This window comes from Oryctolagus cuniculus, chromosome 2 (genome assembly GCF_051225735.1).
Source record: "Oryctolagus cuniculus isolate XC-2025 breed Fujian yellow rabbit chromosome 2, ASM5122573v1, whole genome shotgun sequence".
NCBI classification, from domain to species: Eukaryota; Metazoa; Chordata; class Mammalia; order Lagomorpha; family Leporidae; genus Oryctolagus; species Oryctolagus cuniculus.
Window position 1 is genome coordinate 183,304,304 of NC_142868.1, and position 21,540 is coordinate 183,325,843.

At 46.1% G+C, this 21,540-nt stretch overlaps 1 protein-coding gene across 21 annotated transcripts in view; it reads left to right on the top strand.

Annotated features, from left to right (window-relative positions):
- The window catches only part of ITSN2 (intersectin 2), a 169,815-nt gene that overhangs the window by 130,054 nt on the left and 18,221 nt on the right, over window positions 1–21,540 (top strand). For 10 of the 21 annotated variants that reach the window (XM_070069353.2, XM_070069357.2, XM_070069350.2 and 7 more), the window contains one exon: window positions 10,558–10,611. The exons of 6 other annotated variants lie outside the window; for them this stretch is intronic. In XM_070069353.2, coding sequence (XP_069925454.2) covers window positions 10,558–10,611 — 54 coding nt within the window. Of the gene's footprint in view, window positions 1–1,326; window positions 4,518–10,557; window positions 10,612–21,540 lie in introns of those variants that run through there. 5 more of the 21 variants (XM_089326760.1, XM_089326762.1, XM_070069360.2 and 2 more) reach the window with 1 other exon arrangement.

The following is a 21,540-nucleotide window of genomic DNA, read 5'->3' on the forward strand; positions in this document are numbered from 1 at the left end:
GTGGCTGGTGACTGCTGCACTGGGCAGCACAACTCTGGAAGCAACCAATGTCAAGCCCTCCCTGAAATGAAACAAGGTAACAGCAGCAGTGAAACGCAGAAATAAGAAAAAGAAGTTATCCCTCGGTCAATACTGACCTACACAGTATTTCAAAGGGACAAGTCCCCGTGGGCTTCAGACTTCACTTTTTAGGGTATTTTTGGGTTGTATATGAACATTCTTTTCACTATTCAGTTAAGAAGTTTATCCCTTTGGTAAGTTTTCCGTGAGTGTCTTCCATGTGCTTATTAGGCCCTGGGAATACAAACGTGAAAGGACCATCCTCGCTGTGAGGTAGCTTTGGAGTTGAGTGAAGAACTGATATTCAGATAATAACAGTTGCTATGATGAATATTAGTGCAAATGTGTGTTGGGAAAAGATCCCTTAAATCTTCAAGAGGAGAGAAGGCAGGTGGAGAGCAGCTTCAGAGAGGGTTTCTGGACTGGCACCTGGAAAAGCGCCTGCAGTGGGGACCAGGGGCTTGGTCACCGTGCAGATTGAGAGCTGGGAGAATAGAGTTCAGGAGGTTATTTCACGATCTGAGTATTTTCAGAGCTCTCTTTGTTATAAAATTATTACCCACAACCTACCTATTACCTTATTTTTTGTTGATGTATGTGGGTTTTTTGACTTTGATTATTTGGCCTGAATGAATGACCAAATAACTAGTAAATGAATGAGCAAAGGTTCCTCCTCTGTCCTGGAATAACAGGACTCTAAGTAGACAATTCTGAGGATAATTCTTAAATAGATTCTCCTGAGAAGGCTTGTTGTTTCTGTAAGACATCTGTTTAAATCACCCAGGAGAGGGAGGAATACTGATTTTGTTTATTTGAAATAATTACTCATGAGGCATTGAAGACGTAGAACTACCGTTTCAAACAAGTGAAGAATGAATTGTATTGGCAGCTACGTACGAGCCTTCCCTTATACTTTAATGGGGGTGTGCTTCAGGAAATGCTTCACTAGGATAGGGATCAGAAAGGGCCTCCTCCTAAGGTCAGGAGTTGGTCACATCGTTGTACACTGCTGAGACTTGAGAAGTGAGTCGTTCAGTGACAGTCTTCGTGTGGATCAGTGCTTAAACTGCGGATCACAGTGGTGTGTCTGTAGCCCTTATAAGTATTCTTTCCATTTAATTGTGTAATTAGAACATTTTTTAAAGGTTGAGAATTTTAATAGATCAAATCTGTTTAGTTGGTGTTGCATGTTATTATAAGTCAAATTTTTTCTCACCCACCTGATTTGCATTATGTTCATTTTATTCCTCATTTTTCTTTTTTTAGGACCCAATGTTGTCTTCCAGTTGTGAAAGCACCCCAGAGACCCACTATCCAAGTTTGACTCTAGCGTGGAGGCAGGGCAGGCAGCCCTGATCAAATATCTCCTACACAATTCAGTTACTGCGTTTGAATGTTAGAGCCACTTGTGATTATTTCTTTGTGTTTCTAATTTAGCTAAAATTTATTTGTAACAAATTAAAGGATAGTGGGTCTTTGTGTGGCTTTCCCTGCTGTTCACTCTGGCATCTTTAGCATTTTTCTTCTTTTTTAATTTGGTAACTGTAGGTCATTAGCATGCATATGGAGTTTGCCCTTAACATGGTGGGAGTTCAAACACACAAAGACCCACTATTTGCACAAACTGTTCTCGCTGGTTTGGAATGGGCTGCCTTGCTTTTCTAATGTTATTGCCACATGTATATTCATTACAGAATTCAGATAAAGTTTGCTTATGTTCAGCTGTTATGTTTGATCTAATCCTGATCACAGTGAGCTCTTGGCTTAATGTGTGATTTGCCCTCAATACGCAATGCTTACCTTATTACTTTCTAATATGCCGCTGTAGGTACCAGTATTTTAGATTTGTATGAAGGCCAAGAACTGGAAATAACCCTTCCTCTATTTTCTGTTTTGGGGGTGGGAGCAGTGCCCCTGGGGGGAGTGTTTCTTACCTCGAAGAGGAGGGATGTACCCTGCTCTGACAACTGTGTGCAGAAGATGGCAGTGGTCTGTCTTAGGTGCGCCCATCGAGCACTGTGCTTGGATAGCCCCCTTGGGATTGTTAGGCGCTCGGGACAAATGCAGATACCGCACCAGGTGCTGCAGGGTCAGTTGCTCCTTTTTTATGGATGACCTATAAGTGGGTTGTTTTTCAGGAATGAAAGGCTCCCAACATTGACTGTGACATATGAAACCTTCCCCAGCTTAGAGTATTTATTAAACATTTTAAAGTCAGAATTCATACTACCTATTTTAATCAGACTCGCTAGTTGCATGTCCCAGTACACCAAAAGACACTGGTCCAGTCTTAACGTATTTAGTGAACATTCTAAGAAGTCCTCAAGGAATGTAGGTGCCCGAAGCAGACACACAGGCTGCAGTCAGGAATGGCTGAGTAACGGGAGATGTGTGTCTGTGACGCGCCTGGGAGGCTCGCAACTTGGTTTACCGTCCAGACTTCCCTGGCTGACGCCTGCTCTTCAGCCACATTGGCTGCTTTGGCATACGGTTTTACTTCTTTTCCTCGAATGGAAAACACTTTAGGAATAGCAGATATACACAGATACATGTGAGAGTACTTAGTTCAAACAAAAAGGGATTTTAGTAGACAGTATTAAACTGTATTTAAAAATCAGTGAGAAGTTTGTGCAATTTAAAATGTTTACAAACTGCAGTGCAATCTACTGTTTGTGAATGTCAGAGTATTATCAGGAAAAGTGTACATGCAATCAGTCTTTATTTCCTCACAGTTTCCCTAAGAGTGAAAGGTGTTTTTATATCTTAGTTAGAGGTGTATTTTGTGCAGTATTTATGTCCATGTGCCTATACCCATAAATTTTTCAGTCGTACATTGCTTAGATCATATCTTTACAACACCTGAGAAAGAATCAACCACTTAGCTAAACTTCACAAAGTTCAAACATCTATTCTCCAAAGTACTTGACGTTGTTGGGAATAGGGAGATGGTATTGTGCTCCCAGGGGTGAGAAGTCCAGCGATATAGGACACCTCAGTTGTCAGCACTGGGCGTCATCGTGATCCTCTTACAAATGTGACATCCATAGGAAGGCAGGGACACCATATAATAGGATGAATAACAGATTTGCTCACTAAAAGAATCTGCAAAGATTGGGTCCTTGTGAATTTAACTGACTTTTCCAAATCATAGGAATTATTTGATCTTTTATTTTCTGAACTTTCCTTTTTTTTCACCAAAGCTTCAGTTGAGTTCAGATTAAGGACAGTTACATTAATTCCATTTTATACCCCGAGATTAGATATCTGACCACTGTTAATTCATTGCATTATTAACATAACATTTCTTTTATAATTTTGAATTTGGGCTTATTTAATACCATGACAAATTATTCCAAAGATATTTTTATAGCTCAAATCACCTCACTTTTATAGTGACAAATATAGTTTGTTAGAATGGCAGGTAGACTTTAGCATCTGTAATCCATCTGAAAATAGTGCAGCAGGTAGCCACAGATTAAATCACAGATTGACATGTGTACACTGAATGTCAGTCTGGAAAGTAAATTTGTTCTATCAGATGCAATAACCACTCTTTGTGCAAGTGTTCTGTCATATATTTCAGAGAAAGTGAGAAAGAAATTGTATGACATAAAATAACCTGAAATTCTCCTTCAGAGTGCATACAGTCCTTTGCAGTTCCTCATTCAGCCACATATCCATTCTCTTCCTCATTCAGGAAAAGGTACCTTTCAGTTTGCTTCAAAGGTAACATTAGAAAGAAAGAGTTTATCAGAAACTTACAATTTTTAAATGGAAGTACAGCTGAATAAATTTGAATTCTGTAGTAGTTAATGAATCCAAACCCCTGTTTAAAGATTGCAGTATGTGATCATTATTTTAAAGTATGTGATTAAGCGTGATGGTTTTCCAGCAATGAGAAAAGCAGTTCTAAAACCAAAGCTAATGTTTAGAACATTTGAAAATTTGAATCAACCCCATTCATTGTATTATTTCTCTAAAATCTTATCATAAAGAGCTGTTTTAAAGTAACAAACTATTTTTAAAATGTGTCTACTATTTTAATGTATAAAAATACAATATGAATGCTGGTAGGTTAAAAAAAAGAAACTGGGGAAAGGAAAAGTAGAGGAACACATGCCAATTCCAGTCCAAAACTTTGTTTGCCAAGTTTTCTTAGAATGAATTTTAGCAGGTTATGAATTCTTGTAAATAGAAACCATAATGGGAAAGAGAGACTTTGCCTAGAGTGGCATTATTGGATGCTGCTGTGATGCTACTGTCATGTAATAAATTATTAAATTGTTGCAAAGTGCTGTTTTTGCCTTAAATTTTTATTTGTGTGTCTTGAAAACTATAGTGTTAAAAAGGTATTGAGATTGTGCAAATGCTGGGCACGCTTGGCATGAGATAATCTTTTATTTTTACAAAATTGTAATATAACTATGCAAATGTGTTTATTAAAAGGACACAAGCTATATTACTTGTATTGTGTATTTCTTTGAAGCATTCTTTAAAACTTTTAAATTGTGTTATATACTCACGGCTAAATTCCTTTGGAGTTTCTCTTTCTGTTGAATGGAGTCTCTGGGTACATGGCAGCAAATTATTTTGTATGACAGGAAGCCAAAGAAATAAATGATCAGTGATCCAGGATAATCACATATATTTAGAAAGAAATTTAAACTTTAATGTTATTGCCCACAAAAGTAAAGTAAAACATAATCTAGGATAATAGATTATAATGTATTTATAACTTTTGCTACAACATTTTCCTAAAAAGATTGGAGGGATTGAACAAATTAGTACTCACTCGTAGTGTGAAAAGTCACTGCAGTGAATGCGTCAGACTGAAGCAGAGTATTACACTTAAGAAATCAGGTTCGTGGTTTTAATAGTCCTTGGGTGAGAAGAAAACTATGGATCAAAATCCAACCTCTCCATCATTGCCTACCAGGCACTCACTCTACAAAAAGTCTCTCCTCATCTCTGGAAAGTTACTCAACGAATAAAATGAGAATTTGCATAAAGCCAAGCAAAGGTACTAGGTGCTAGGGATACAAAAATGATGTCGGCTGGTCTCAGCCTTATATGAGGGGGTCAGGACCACAAGCAGATAATTATAAAAGAGCAGACTGAGCACCAAGGAAGTACAGAGGAGGGATACCTAATTGCACTGTACTCCTAGACTGGAGATGGAGAAGACTTCCCAGAGAAAGCAAGTCCACATCCAGAAGATAAGCAGTTGTGGTTGGTGAGGTGGTGGGAAGTATGGTGAACAAGGAGCAGCATGGCCGGAGGAGGAGCTGCAGTTGTGGGCAGTTCAGCATGGTTAGAGTGGCAGTGCCAAACCAGGAACGGAAAGCTGAAACCTGAGAGGCCGGCAGGGGGCTAACTTGGAGATTGCCTAGCTTGGTGTGCATTGGAATCACCTGGGAAACTAAAAAGCTGCCAGTGCCTGGGTCCTGCTGCAGCTGGCCTGAAGTTTGGCCTGGGCGTGGAGAATTTCTTTGAAACTCTCCAGATGATTTTGATATGCAGGGAAGATGGGGGGAAAGTCTGCCGCAGTTCCAAGGGAGAGTTCAGAGTTGGGGATCGATGGAACGTGAGGACAGGTGGGAGAGTCAGGTATTCATTCCCAGGGCTCTGTCTCGAGTGACAGGGTGGGGTAATGGTGCCACCAGCTGCTCCTGGGGGCAGATGCTGACCTATGGCACATGCGGCATCAGCTCTGCATCTGCTGATGGAGTGCATATTGGTAGATGAGTGCAAGGTCAGCAGCTATGGGTTGGATGGTGACAGAAACCCATGAAGATGGGAAACACAGGGTCTAAGAGAATAGAGAGAGCATGTGGTACTGTTAGCAGCATTTTTAGAAAACAAGGAAATTATGAGTGTGCAGCCGTTACTTGTAAGAGTGAGAAGAATAAAAATGCTTCTTACTGAGGACTTACTAAACTGCATATTTTTCTAAGGTTCTTGAATTTATTGCCTGATTGTGTTTTATTTAGAATTTGCAATATTTGGGAGGCAGAGTTACAGAGAGAAAGGGAGAGAGAGGTCTTCCATCCGCTGGTTCACTCCCCAAATGGCCACAACGGCTAGAGCTGAGCCCATCTAAAATCAAGAGACGGGAGTTTCTTCCAGGTCTCCCACATGGATGCAGTGGCCCAAGCACTTGAGCCATCTTCCACTGATTTCCTAGGCCATTAGCAGGGAGCTGGATCGGAAGTGGAACAGCTGGGACTAGAACCGGTGTCCATATGGGATGCTGGTGCAGCAGGCAGAGGCTTAACCTACTATGCACAGTGCCAGCCTCATTTTTTCTTTTTTCAGATGGAAATTAAAACAGTTAAATAACTTGTCCGAGGTTACAAAGCTAGTAAGTAATATAGTTGATTCAGTGTCTGGCTCCCAAGTCCATCCTTTTAAGCTATCTACCAGTGTGATAATATTGCCACTAAGTTAATTGTTTAACTTTTCACTTATGTATTTGGGACAGCTCCCATCCACTGGCTCATTCCCCCAATGCCTACAGTAGCCAGGACTGACCCAGAGTGAAGCTGGGAGCTGGAAACTCAGTGCAGCTCTCCTGCGTGGTGTGGCAGAGACTCAAGTGCTTGGAGCCATTACCCTGCCTCCCACGGTCTGCATTAGCAGGAAGCTGGAGCCAGGAATGAACCCAGACAGTTTGATGTGGGATGCAAGTGTTTTAACCATTAGACTAAACACCTACTCTTGCCGCCATTTCTATAATCATGAAGTTCTGTTGCATCAAAGAAAAAAAGGAAAAATCGGACACTGCACAGTGTTTTCTCTATGTAAAAGGGACACACAGAGAAAAGGCAAGAAAGGAAGGCTTGAATGTGAGAAAGCTGAACAAGAATTTGAAACAGGAACATCTACAAGGGTAAAACAAGTCACTTCTTTATGGCAACAGCTTTCTTGAGCTATTACTCATATATCATCAGATTTGCCTATTTAGTTACAATTCAGTGGTTGTTAGCATATTCACAGTTATGCAGCCATTGCCACAGTCAGTTACAGAATAGTTTCATCACTCAGAGATAGACCAGTACCCTTTAGCTGTCAGTCCCATCTCAGACCCCCAGCCGACACCCCCGTCCCCTGCTCCAGGCAGCCATGCTCCACTTCTGTCTGTAGGTTTTCCAATTCTAAATGTTCATATATATGGAATCAAAGAGTGGGTGGGATTTTGTAATTGGCTTATTTCATCCGGCTTGCTTTCAGTGTTCCTCCATGTTGTCGCATGTATCAGTACATCGTTCCTTTTTGTGAAATAAAAATACTCCAGTGTAGATATACCGTTGTTGTTGATCCATTCATCATTTGATTGACATTTGAGAGATTTCCACTTTTGGCTGTCATGAATAATTTCATGAGTGTTTATGTGTGAGTTTTTATGTGAACATGTGCCTTCATTTTGGGGGGTCATATGCCTAGAAACATTGCTGGGTCAAACAGTAATTCCATGCTTAACTTTTTGAAGAACTATTAGACTTTTCCTCATCATCACCAAAACTCTTTACTTGACTTTTTATTACAGCCATTCACCCTGGTGGGTACAAAGTGACATCTCATTGTGGTTTTCATTTGCATTTCCTCAGTGACTAATGATATTTCTTGTTCTTGTTGGCCATTTGTACTTTTTAAAAAAAAAAAAAAGATTTATTTATTTGAAAGGCAGAGTTATAGAGACAGAGGGAGAGGCCAGAGCCAGGAGCCAGGAGCTTCTTCCAGCTCTACCCCCATGAGGGCAGGGGCCCAAGCACTTGGGCAATCTTCTACTGGTTTCCCAGGCACATTAACAGGAAGTTGGATTGGAAGTGGAGCAACCAGGTCTCAAATCAGTGCCCATATGGGATGCCAGTGTCACAGGCAGCGGCTTTACCTGCTGCACCACAAAGCCGGCCCCAGCTTATCTGCCATTTTAGAGAAATGTCTATTCAGATAGATCCTTTGCCATCTTCATAATCATTTTAAGACTATATTTTCTATGGCACTTTTAAGTTTTCCACAAAATAGAGCAAATGGTACAGATATGACCCTCTTAACCCCAGTCCCACACAAGCTTAGCCTTGCTCATTAACAACATCCCCCACCAGAGCCAGACACGGGTTGCAGTCGAGGAAGCTACACGGCACGTCACTGTCACTCACGTCCATAGTTTACGTTAGGCAGGGTTTGCTCTTGCTGTTGTGTGTTCTGTGGGTTTGGACAAATGTATAATGACATCATGCCCTAAGAATCCTCTGTGCTTCACCTGCTCATCCGTCTCTCCCCTCTAGTGCCTGGTAACCATTGAGATAGATAGATAGATAGAGAGATAGATAGATAGATAGATATTTACCATTGACATTTTTACTGTTTCCATAGTTTTACCTTTTCCTGCATGGTATCAGTATCTGACTTTTACAGATTGGCTTCTTTCAGTTAGTGATATGCATTTAAATTTCTCCCGTATCTCTCCATGGCTTAATAATGTATTTCTTTTTAGTGCCGAATAATACTCCACTGTCTGATTGCATCACAGTCTATTCACTTGCTGTTTGGCAATTATTATAAAAATAATAAAGCTATTATAAATATCAGTGTGGAGGCTTTTGTGTGGATATAGTTTTCACCTCCTTCGGGTAAGTACCAACAAGCACGATTCCTAGTTCATATAGTAAGAGCAGCCTTCGTTTTATAACATCTGAATTGTCTTCCAGAGTGGCTGTGTCCGTGTACATTTGCATCAGCAGTGACTGAGTTCCTGTTGCTCCATGTTCTTATGCGTTTGGTGTTGTCAGTGTTATGGATTCTGGCGATTCTAACATGTATGTTGTGGCATCTTCTTTTTTAACTTGTATTTCCTTGATGGCAGATGACAGGGAGCTTCTCATACCCTTTATTGCCATCTGATACCTTTGTGGAGGTTTCTGTTAAGGCCATTGGCCCATTTTGTCATCACATTGTTTTCTTACTGACTTTTAAGAATTCTTTGTGTATTTTGAGTGATAGTCCTGCATCAGGTCTTTTGCAAAAACCTTCTCCAGGCTGTAGCTCATCTTTTAATTCCCTAAACATGTCTTTCAGATAAAAAATTTAAAGATTTACTTATTTGAAAGGCAGAGTTTCAGAGAGAGAGAGAGAGAGGTCTTCCATCTACTGGTTCGCTCCCCAAATGGCCGCGATGGCCAGTGCTTGGCCAAGCCGAAGCCAGGAGCTTCATCTGGATCTCCCATGTGGTTGCAGGGGCCCAAGCACCTGGGCCATCCTCCACTGCTTTCCCAGGTGCATTTGCAGAGAGATGGATTGGAAGTAGAGTAGCCAGGACTCAAACTGGTGCCCATACGGAATGCTGGCACCGCAGGCTGTGGCTTAATCTGTTACACCACAATGCCAGTCCTAAGAAATTTCTTTTTAAGATTTATTTTTTTTATTTGAAAGGCAGAGCTGGAGGTGAGGGAAGAGATCTTCATCTACTTACTCACTCCCCAGATGTCCCCAGTGGCTGGGTCTGGGTCAGCCTGAGGCCTGGAACTCCATCTGGGTCTCCTACATGGGCGAGTCCTGGGGCCATCTTGGATCTAGATGGGGAGTGGAACAGCCAGGACTTGAACGGGCACTCATATTGGTGGCAGCGTGACTGACTGTGCCACAACACTGGCTCCAAGAAGTTTTTAATTTTAGTGAAGTCTAGCTTATCAATTCTATGAGTGTGCCTTTGATGTCATCAGCAAACCCAAAGTCATCCAGATTTTTTTCCTGTTATCTTCTAGGAGTTTTATAGTTTTGTTGTTCACATTCGGCTATGTGGTCCACTTTGAGGTGATGTCTGTGAGAGGAGTAAGTCTGTCTTGCTTTTTGTTTTTTGTGTTTTTTTTTTTTTTTTTTAATGTGGATACCCAGTGGTTCTGCTCTATTGTGTTGCCTTGGCTCCTCCTCAGGCATCAGCGGAGTGTATGTGTGTGCATCCATTTCCAGGCTCTGTTCTGTCCCATTGATTTATCTTTTCTTTTGCTAACACCAGAGTGTCTTGGTGACTGTAGCTTTATGTTGAGTCTTGAGGTTAAGCAGCGACAGTCTGTCCACTTTGTTCTCCTTCGTAGTACTGTGCTGGCTCTTCTGAGTCTTTTGCCTCCCCATAGAAACCCCAGAATCCACTCCAGAATCATTTTGTTAAGCTTTCGTTCTAAACAAGAACAACAAGTTATGAAGGAGAGAAGTCTTAAGTCACTGTCAAAAGATAAAAAGAATCTCCACATCCCGCAGAGAATGATAAAATGATTGTGGTAAGAAATAGAGTGGCAGGGATTGTTTTGGTTGGTTGGTTGCTTTTGAGGAATAAAGCCTTTGTGGGGCTCAGGCCAGGAGTCCATGGGCCTTGACGACCGACCTCTGTAAGTTTGTTGACTCTCTTCTTCACGTTCTTCTCGGCCTGTTTCCGTAGCCTCGCGAGCTGATTTTCCTTCCGGTAATGGATCTTGGCCTTCTCCTTCCCTTTTCTTCCAGCATGGCTGTCACTGCCTGGTGCTCCCAGCCAACTGCATGAGCCAGGCGCCCCAGGTAGGCACACGTTCTCGTAGGCTTCAGCTGCGTGACCTGGAGGGCCTCGGGCACCACCATCCGCTTTTCCTTGCCATGGGCGGCGGGATCCCCTCGAACACCTTGAAGCGGTCCAGGGCAGCCCAGTCCCACTTGGTCTTTTGGGCAACATGCCTCCCGCAGTTCACCAGAATTGTGGTTGGGGGCCCTGGGAGGGGTTGGTGTTCATCCGCCTGCGAAGGAAGGCCAGGTAATTCAGCTTATTTCTGTAGAAATTGCCAGAAATATTGGTGCCCTCGCAGCACACAACCACCACCTTCCGGCCCGGCAGCACCTGCCTGGCCACAGTGACCTTGGCTATTCAGCACCACGACCTGCCCCTCCGCCATCTTCAGCAGCCACGTGGGGAAGGGAGGGCTATTCTGAGTGCTCACCTCTCTGAACCTTAGCCTCCTTGCCTGTATAATGAAAATAATACCTGCATTGCAGATGAGAGGTAAGGGGCTTAGGAAGCACCGGTTCAATGTCTGACACTAGTACACGATGTCTGACACTGGTACTAGAAATCATAACTAGCATGCAGTAAACCTGTGCTGTGTGCCACTCGGTGAGCTTTGCCCTTTTTATTGTCTGGGAAAGTATATGGTGCACTGGAACTCAAGTCCCAGTGTGACTCCAGAGCTCATGCCAGACTCCTATCTGCTTTCCTTTTTTTTTTTTTTTTTTTTTTTTAAGATGTATTTATTTGAAAGTCAGAGTTAATGAGAGAGAGAGAGAAGGAGAGTCAGGGAGAGAGAGAAAGGAAGAGAGGTCTTCCATCTGCTGGTTCACTCCCCAACTGGCTGCAATGGCCAGAGCTACGTCAATCTGAAGCCAGGAGCCAGGAGCTTCTTCCAGGTCTCCCACGTGGATACAGGGACCCAAGGACTTGGGCCATCTTCTGCTTTCCCAGGCCATAGCAGAGAGCTGGATCAGAAGTGGAGCAGCTAGGACTCAAACCAGTGCCCATATGGGATGCCGGCACTACTGGAGGTGGCTTTACCTGCTACACCACAGCGCCGGCCCCCTGCTTCCCTTTAACTTGGAACCACAAAGGCAGAATCCTCATCAGTTAATTCCAAATAGAGGTGGAAAGGGGGTGAAGAAAATTACCTGCTTTAAATGAGTCCAGGCTGGTCCACTTACATTTCAGGGTCCTGGGGAACCTGCCCCTGGGATCCTGGTGTCACCAGCGACCATCCATGAGCCACCATGAAATCAGAGTCCAGCAGTCTGAAAGAACTGGTGCATGTTCAACTCAGCACTCTGGGCAGAGTCTCCAGTTCTGTAGCTGTAAATGAGTTGAAAAGATGAGCTGTGTGGTCATACAGCTGGAGAAGATTAGGGATGTAGGAGGCCACTCAGTGAACATCAAGGAAAGTGGTGGGCTCTGGGCACGATGGATAAGATGCCGCTGGGGTACCCACTCCCATCTGAGTGCCTAGGTTTGAGTCCTGGCTCCGCTGCTGGTTCCAGCTTCTATGGAAGCACACCTGGAGGCAGCAGGCGATGTCTCAAATACTTGGGTCCCTGCCACTCATGTGGTAGACCCAGCCCCTGGCTTTGGCCAGGCCCAGCCCTAGCTATTGCAGCATTTGGGGAGTAAATAAGAAGAATGGGAGATTTGTCTGTCCAGCTGACTTTCTGTACCTTTCAAATAAATACTTTTACTTATTTTTTTTTTCAAATATTTATATATTTGCTAGGCAGAGTTACAGAGAGGCAGAGGGAGACAGAGAGAGAAAAAGGTCTTCCATCCTCTGGTTCACTCTCCAAATGCCACAGTGGCTGGAGCTGTGCTGATCTGAAGCCAGGAGCCAGGAGCTTCTGCCCGGTCTCCCACGCAGATGCAGGGGCCCAAGGACTTGGGCCATCTCTACTGCTTTTCCAGGCCATAACAGAAAGCTGGATCTGAAGTGGAGCAGTCAGGTCTCGAACCGGTGCCCATATGGGATGCTGACACTGCAGACAGTGGCTTTACCTGCTATGCCACAGCGCTGGCCTCTCAAATAAATACTTCTATTAAGAAATGGAAAAATAATAATAACAAGGAAAAATGTGTTTGTATGAAATCCCTTTGCCCTAGGGCTGCACAGCAGTCACTCTACTGATAAATGGTGATGCACTGTCAGTCTGTTTTAAACCGACTATTAGGGACCAGCGCTGTGGCACAGTGGGTTAACGCCCTGGCCTGAAGCGCTGGCATCCTGTATGGGCACCGGTTCGAGACCCAGCTGCTCCACTTCTCAACCAGCTCTCTGCTATGGCCTGGGAAAGTAGTAGAAGATGGCCCAAGCCCTTCGGTCCCTGCACCTGACCCGGAGGAAGCTCCTGGCTCCTGGCTTCGGATTGGCATAGCTCTGGCGTTACAGCCATCTGGGGAATGAACCAGCGGGTGGAAGACCTCTCTCTCTCACTCTCTGCCTCTCCTCTCTCTGTGTAACTCTGACTCTCAAATAAATAAATAAATCTTAAAAAAATAAATAAATAAATAAACCAGCTATTAGAAACAAGGTTCTGGTTGCATGTGTGACGGAATAAAAAGGGATGTAAAGGAACCAGTTGTATCCCTTAGACACAAAGAAGTGTTAAAGGAGAACAAGGGTCCTGTTGGCTTTTTCAGTACTTTCAGCTAGTGCAGAATAATTATCCTAAACTGAGACCAAGTCAGGTTTCTATTTGCTATCTTTCATTTTTAAAGATTTATTTATTTTATTTGAAAGGCAGAGTTAGATATGTAGAGAGACATTTTCTATCTGCTGGTTCACTCCCCAAAAGGCCGCCAAGGGGCAGTCCAAAGCCAAGAGCCAGGAGCTTCTGGGTCTCCCATGTGGGTGCAGGGGCCCAAGCACTTGGGCCATCCTCCACTGCTTTCCCAGGCCACAACAGAGAGCTGGATCATAAATAGGGCAGCCAGGAGTTGAACTGGTACTCATATTGGATGCTGGTGTTGCCAGCAGTGGCTTAACCCGTTATGCCATAACACTGGGACCCTATATTTGCTATCTCCAGTGATTGCAGTGTAAGCACCATTTAAAACAGCTTGCAATTTCAGTGTGTAAGACATGACTCAAGATACCTAAATTTAGGGATTTGGTGGCTCTAAATTCTACAGTAAGTCACTTAACCACCTACCTGCAGGACAGGTCCAAGTTGTATCAGAGTCAGTGGACTGGTAACAGTTATTGCAAGGATTGAATGTTCTGTGAGCATGAAGAAGCTATTGTTTCATGACATTCTTCACAGTATTCTGTATTCTGAATAGTATGTTCATCCCCCCAGTGCACCCAGCAGAGTTAACTGTGGAGGGCTAGAAGGCAATGCAACTGTTAGCCTGAACCAGCTGCTCCGTGCCGGTGCAGTCTGCACCTTTGTCTGTCATGCAGAAGTCCCTGTTGTCTTAGGCTATGATTCAAAAATAAAAATAAATCCAATAAAAATTTTTCTTTACCCAATTGCACTTATCAACAAAGTTGCTTTTGCAAGTTCTAGAATTCTGGGCGTTTTTTGAAGATGTATTTCTGTATTTGAAAGTCAGAGTTATGGTGAGAGAAGGAAAAAAAGAGAGAGAGAGAGAGAGCCTCCAACCACTGACTGACTCCCCAGATGGCTGCAACATCCAGAGCTGGACCAGGCTGAAGCCAGGAACCAGGAGACTCATCCAGGTCTCCCTGTGGGTGGCAGGGACTCAACCATTTGGGCCTTTTTGAGCAAAGAGCTGTTTGGGGAGTGGAGCATCCAAGACTCAGGCACCCATATGGGATGCTCACTTTGCAGACAGTGGCTTTACCCTCTGTGCCACAATTCCAGCCCCAATTCTGATGTTTTCTGATAGCCAAATATTACTGTTTTGGAAGCTTTATAGCATTAGAATACAGTATGAGCTTCCTTTTTTATAGTTTAATGAGCAATGTAACACCTGATGGCATAGAACATGAGAAGTATCAAAAAACACAGTAGTTTTAAACATTTCAAGGGGGCTGGTGCTGTGGCATAGCGGGTTAAGCCGCCGCCTGCGCCCCCAGCATCCTGTATGGCACCATTTCAAGACCCAGCTGCTTGATTTCCAATCCAGCTCCCTGCTAATGTGCCTGGGAAAGTAGCGGAAAATGGCCCAAGTGCTTGGGCCCCTACGTCCATGTGGAAGGCCCAGAAGCAGCTCTGGGCTCCTGGCCTTTTGCCTGGCACAGACCCTGGCCGTTGTAGCCATTTGGAAGTAAACCGCTGGATGGAAGATTCTCTCTCTCTCTCTCTCTCTCTCTGTGTGTGTGTGTGTGTGTGTGTCTTCTCTCTCTCTAACTCTACCTTTCAAATGAAAGAAAGAAATTGTTCAAGAATTATTTAAATTTCCCAAAACACAAACATCCATGGCTTTGGAGCAAAAGCATGCTATCTGTAACATTATTTGGACTTAATAAATATTTGCATAGTGGATGAAAGAAGTTTTTGACAAAATACCCAGTAATTTTCTAGCGTCCTGTTAAAACTTCAGGATAAAAGCAACCTTCAGAAAATGTGCAGTTCGGTCTTCTGCTCTTACTGTTAAAATGTTGTCTTCACTAAGTTTAAAAACAGTGTAACTGCAAACTGTTCTCGGATACTCTGGCTGCTTCATTGGGACACAGAGAGCAGCAGTTGTTCAGTGGTGTGCTGTCCTTAGAACGGACAAGGACTGTTCTGTGACATCATCTGAATAGGCCTGCTCTCTGTACATCGTCACAGATTGCTTTGTCTTTCAGCTTTTGGGAGCTTCCAGATCTTTCTCTCTTGGACGTCTCTCATTTGCTTGCACTGTAATTTAGAACAGTGGCTCCCACTCTGGGGAGACATGGCGTTTTCATAGCTGTTTTTCAGTTTGTCTCTCCGTCGCTACATCTTCCCACAAGGTGGGAGACTCGTGGCCCAGCCACTACTAATTATTCCCCTGGAAACCATGACTCAGTAGTAGCCATGAGCTCTTATTTTCCTTCTTTGCCGATTCTCGCCATCTGCCAGAGAGAACCTGCCAGGTAGTGTACCTCGCTCTCTCTGTCCACTGCAGCTTAGAGTCTGTCTTCATGTCACATTGAACAAATACTTTAACAGCTACTGTGTGTCACGCTGTGGGATATAGCACATTGTGAAACAGACAACAGCCCTGCCCTCTTAGATCAGGCATTTGTTCACACAGGGAACAAACCGAGTAAGCAAAGTGTGTTTTGTCTTAGAAAACTAAAGCGGGAGAGAGGACAGGGAGGCCGGGTGGGGGCTGGGGGTGGAGGTGGACTCCTGGGATTTCATTTTGAGTAGGACACTCAAAGCAGGTCTCCCCGCCATTGTGACATGGGGGCAACGACGGAAGGGCCTGAGGGGTCTTGGGGGGGAGCCTGTGGATACCGGGAGGGTCGTTCTAGCAGAGGGGACAGGACATGCAAAGGGCCTGCAGCAGGAGCGGCCCTGGGATGCTTGAGCAACAGCCCGGCCGCCAGTGCTGCTGGGACAGAGGACGCAGCGGGAAGCGAGGACAGGGCAGCCCAGGAGAGCAGGGGGTGCTCGGTGCCTGAGGGCCTGAGGGCCGTTCCTAAGAACTCCGGCTTCTGCTTGGCATAAGGGGAGCCACTGGAGGGTTTTATCAGAGGGGTGAGAGGAGCTGAAGGGTTTGGACAGAAGTGCTTCGGCTTGCAAGGAGGTCTGAGGTGCATAGGGCAGGGCGAATTTGTATTTCTACAGATTTTCCAGCTCTCTCCTCCCAACACTTCTCTGATCTTATCCTAAATCCACAGTCTGTCTTTTCCCTGACAGATTTTTTTTTTTTTTTGACAGAGTGGACACTGAGAGAGAGAGAGAGACAGAGAGAAAGGTCTTCCTTTGCCGTTGGTTCACCCTCCAATGGCCGCCATGGCCGGTGCACTGCGCTGATCCGATGGCAGGAGCCAGGTGCTTCTCCTGTTCTCCCATGGGGTGCAGGGCCCAAGCACTTGGGTCATCCTCCACTGCACTCCCTGGCCACAGCAGAGAGCTGGCCTGGAAGAGGGGCAACCGGGACAGAATCCGGCGCCCCGACCGGGACTAGAACCTGGTGTGCCGGCGCCGCAAGGCGGAGGATTAGCCTAGTGAGCCGCGGCACCGGCCTTCCCTGACAGATTTTTTTTTTTTTTTTTTTTTTTTTTTGACAGGCAGAGTGGACAGAGAGAGAGACAGAGAGAAAGGTCTTCCTTTTGCCGTTGGTTCACCCTCCAATGGCCGCCATGGCCGGCGCGCTGCGGCTGGCGCGCTGCGGCTGGCGCACTGTGCTGATCCGATGGCAGGAGCCAGGTACTTCTCCTGGTCTCCCATGGGGTGCAGGGCCCAAGCACTTGGGCCATCCTCCACTGCACTCCCTGGCCACAGCAGAGAGCTGGACTGGAAGAGGGGCAACCGGGACAGAATCCGGCGCCCTGACCGTGACTAGAACCCGGTGTGCCGGTGCCGCAAGGCGGAGGATTAGCCTAGTAAGCCGCGGCACCAGCCATCCCTGACAGATTTAAACAATTTACAATCACAGTGACCTTGACCGGATGATGTAACATCTGTGTTTATCTGTCTACCTGTGTTGATGTATCTGGCTGTGTGGTTTCCATTTACCCTGCATCTTTATGGTCTACCAACCGTTCTGTTCCACAGCCCTGATGAGGTTTCTTTATTTCCGTCTGCTGGTTTAGGAATTATGTGCTCTATGTCTATTCTTTCAGGAGTCACCTTCACATTTTTAGCGTATGTGTTTGCCTTAATGAAGTCTACATTTATCAGTGTCTCTCCCTTCTGATGAACGCAAGCAGAATGTGTGTTGTTGTTTTGTCTTTTTGTTTTGTTTTAGTTTGAAAGGCAGAGAGTCAGGGAGAGATGTTCCATCTGCTGGTTCACTCCCTAGATGCTCACAGCAGCCAGGGCTGGGCTGGGCCAAAACCACAGGCCCAGAGTTCAATCCAGGTCTTCGGGTGAGCTGCAGGGCCAAGTACTTGAGCCGTCACTTACTGCCTCCCAGGTGTACACTAGCAGAAAGCTGGAATCAACAGCAGAGCTGGTACTCAAACCCAGACACTCTGATGTAGGTTGCAGGCATCCCAGGCAGCGTCTTAACTGCTGAGCTAAATGCCTGTCCCAGTTCTCAAATTCTTGAACTCCAGGTTTGCATGAGAAGCAAGCCCCGCATTTTAATTCTTCACACAGCAGAGACAAAACCTTTCTTAGCATCTCACTGTTCCTAGTTTGCCCTGAAATCTTCAGTCTCCTGCCACAACCTCCTCTCTGGCCAAACCAGACAGAAGCCAGCTAACGTCTTAGAGAAAGGAGCTTAGCGATCCTGGAGAAAGCAATCTGCAGGGTCAGCCTCCGTGCAGCACAAAGCAGAGCAGGGCAAAGTGGGACGCAGGGCTGGGCACAGAGAGGCGCAGGGCCAACGCGGTGTTCTCCCACTCGGCAAATCCACCGCACACCTTGACCTCTGATGGTCGGAACACCGCACCCAGATGGACGGGACAGAACTGCTCGGCAGACGCTGTCCTCCGGTGGGAGACACGCTAACTGTACAGACAGACGAAATCCGTACAAGTTAGATTATGTGAAGTGCTGAAATACAGGCACGCACCAGTGGAAAACCAAAGGAGAGGCCAATGTGGGGGTCAGTGGCGCAGGGAGCGTGTGGGAAAGGTTTCCCTGGCAGTGGCCCTTGAAGGATGAGTGAGAAGGTTCTATGAGGAGAACCAGGAGTAAGGTAGCAGAGCCGTGGATGGGTAGGACACATTGGGGTGGAGCCTGGGCCAGCATGGCTAAGAGGCGGGCAGCACAGCCAATGCTGAGGCGGGACTGGGAGTCTGGGGCTGGATTATGGAGACCCCAGAGCTCTGTGCTGCTGAGTTGGGACTTCATTCCTAAATACTAGAAACTGCTGAACATTTTGAAGGGAAGGAGTATAACAGCGAATGTAATGGATACTGTGAACTGTTCAATAGAAATGTAAGGCGAGTCAGGGCCGGTGCTGCGGTGTGGCCGGTTAAGCCTCAGCCTGTGATGCTGGCATACCATATGGGCACCGGTTTGAGACTCGGCTGCTCCACTTCCAATCCTGCTCCCTCCTAATGCTCCTGGGAAAGCAGTGGAGGATGGCCCAAGTACTAGGGCCCCTGGGCCCACATGGGAGACCTGGAAGAAGCTCTAGACACCTGTCTTCAGCCTGGCCCAACCTCAGCCATTTGGAGAGTGAACCAGTGGATGGAAGATCTCTCTCTCTCTCTCTCTCTCTCTCTCTCTCCTCCTCTCTTTGTACCTCTGCCTTTGAAATAAAAAAAAGTCTTAGAAATATAAATATAAAGGCAAGTCACAGATGCAGCCCTTGTATAACTTAAAATATTCTGGCAGTCACATTTTAAAAAATCAAAATCAAAAGAAATTAATTTGAATAATACTTTTCCTTAATCCAGTATATCCAAAGTATAACCTCAATGTGTGATCAATAAGTATTGATGTGATATTTTATATATGTATATATTTTTAAATAAGCCTTCAAAATGCAGTGTATATTTTCTGTCTGAAGTGTATCTCCACATCGCAAGTGTTTCCTAGTCACGTGTTGCTAACAGCCACAGAGTGGACAGTGCAGGTATAGATGATGGTGAAGGGCCATAGTCCTTCCTCATACCCCTAATTCCTCAGTTCTTCAAAAGATTTTTACCTGCCTTTCAAAAAGGGGGCTTCTGTGGTCAAATGAGTGCAGGGAGCTCTGGGTTCATCCAATCGAATGTCTCTTTAAGGCTGGGTTTCTCAGAGCCTAATGGGCTGATGTGCACTGGGGCCTACTCAGGATTCCTTTGCTGAAGGGGGAGGAGCAGGCGGTAGCAGGCGCGAGCCGTGAAGCAGCAGCTCAGCTAAGGCGCTGTGCCGTGGGCAGGGCGGAGGCTGCACCCCGGGGACTCACAGCGGCTGCCAGCGCCATCGTCACCGTCACCTTCCCGAGGGCAGTGTCAGCAGAGCACTGGGACAGAGGCCACAGCAACCTGAGTTGGAGAAGTGACAGGGAGCTGGAGGGAGTTGGCCATGAGTATAGATGCCTTCAGTGACTCGGCAGTGGCACGAGAGGGAACTGGGGGGAGCAGGGTTGAAGGAGGGACACCTTTTATACACATTGGGGTAGGAGAGACGCTGAAGATGTGTAGGCTAAGAAGGAAGCGCTGGAGACTGAAAATCGGAGCTTGGAGATAACTGAGGGGTCCTCGGGGAGAGGCTGGCTCAGGACACTGGCTTTAGAAACAGGAACCGCTTGTGCCCCGACCTGGAGGAACATACGAGGATCAGTGAGCAGAGAGAGATAGGGGAGGGGAGGAGGGAGATCCTGCCCTTATTTTTCCCCGACCGCAGAGGTAAGAACATCTGAAAGTGAGGATAGGTTGGACCCTCAAGGAATAAGAAGCATTGCAAAGGGGCCAACAGGGCGTGATGTGCAAGGGCTGTCCCCACTTCCCCTGAAAGCCAATGTCCTGTGTGCTCCAGCTGAGGCTTTGCTGTTATTCCCAGACAGGAGAGGCCCACACTTAATGTGAATCATTGTTTCCCCAGAGGGTGACACATGTATGCAAAATAATACCCACTGGGCTCATTTTATTTTAGTCATTATATGCTTATTCCAATGGCTGTTAGAAGAAGCAATAAACACATTGAACTTCGAGAGTGACCAATCTCAAGTAGTCTAGATGGAATGTGGATGCAGCAGACCTGCTGCAAGCAGGACAGGAGTGCCTGAAGCTTGTGAACTACGAGTGTGGCAGGCCGGGTAGCCACAGGAACGGTCCTGGTTGCTTCCATCTCTCCACTGCACCCAGAGCCAGTGGTCACACCCCTCAAGCAGTACTTTGGGCCAGGCGTCTGGCCATTGGGTTTTTCCTCTTTGCTACAGAGAAGCCTGGTCAAACAGGCATCCACCACGCTGAGGCACTCCCCGCACTGCTCCTGGCAGAGCAGAATACAGTACAGTCTGCCAGAAACCTGAGGATTTTGAACATGACGGTGGCACTATGATTTCTTCTTCATAGCCCCAAACACAACCTACCTTATGTAATACCTTTCTCACTGTTCGAGTGATTTTTAAAAGCTGTTGGCAACGTGTGCAGAAAATGGAAAAGCCATAAGCTTGAATCTACACAAAAATACAAACATTTGAAGGAAATCAGGGGAGAACCCCACTTAAACACTCACGTGCTCCTTCCATGTTCTGCCCTGGAGCTTTGCACGTCTGTTCCATTGCCAGACGGGAGCTTCCCTGTGAGGAAATCCCCATCCCACCCTCAGCCCTCAGGCTGACCTGGAAGAAGGACCAGCCCCCCAGACCTCCGCTCAGAACAGCAGGTGCCTGCTGGCTCGGGTCTGGAAGCGAGGGTGGGAGCATGGTCAGCACGCTTTGTGGCTGTGGAAAGCCCACTGCCACTGCCGCACCTGTTGGCCGTGACGGTCTCTTTCCAGGGCTCCTGGCCTCAGAGAACCCCAGTGGGAGTTTCAGAGTTCCTCTACTTTCTGGAGCGCGGTTCTCGGGAGCCGACTGACCTGTGGTACTGCCCCTGGAGGACAGAGTGGGTGTGGTTACTGACGTCTCACCTGAATAGCTCGCATTCTACAAACTGCTGTGGGGGCACACTATAGAGTGTGCCTTCTGCAAAGTGCTATTAACCATGTCCAAGAAAGCAACTCTTGGGCATGTCTCCCGTCGCGAGGGTCTGTTAATTTTGGAAGGCAAGTCTGCCAGCGGTGTTGTGCTTACTGAGGGCCTGCTTCTAAAATGTTGTCCGCTGGGACATCTTCCAATAAAGGGTTTCTCCAGCAAAGAACCTCTGTCCTCGCGGCCCTGCTGAAGGTGGCACCTGCTGCCTGTCGCCTTTCCTGACGCCTCAGCTCCAAGCTGCTCTG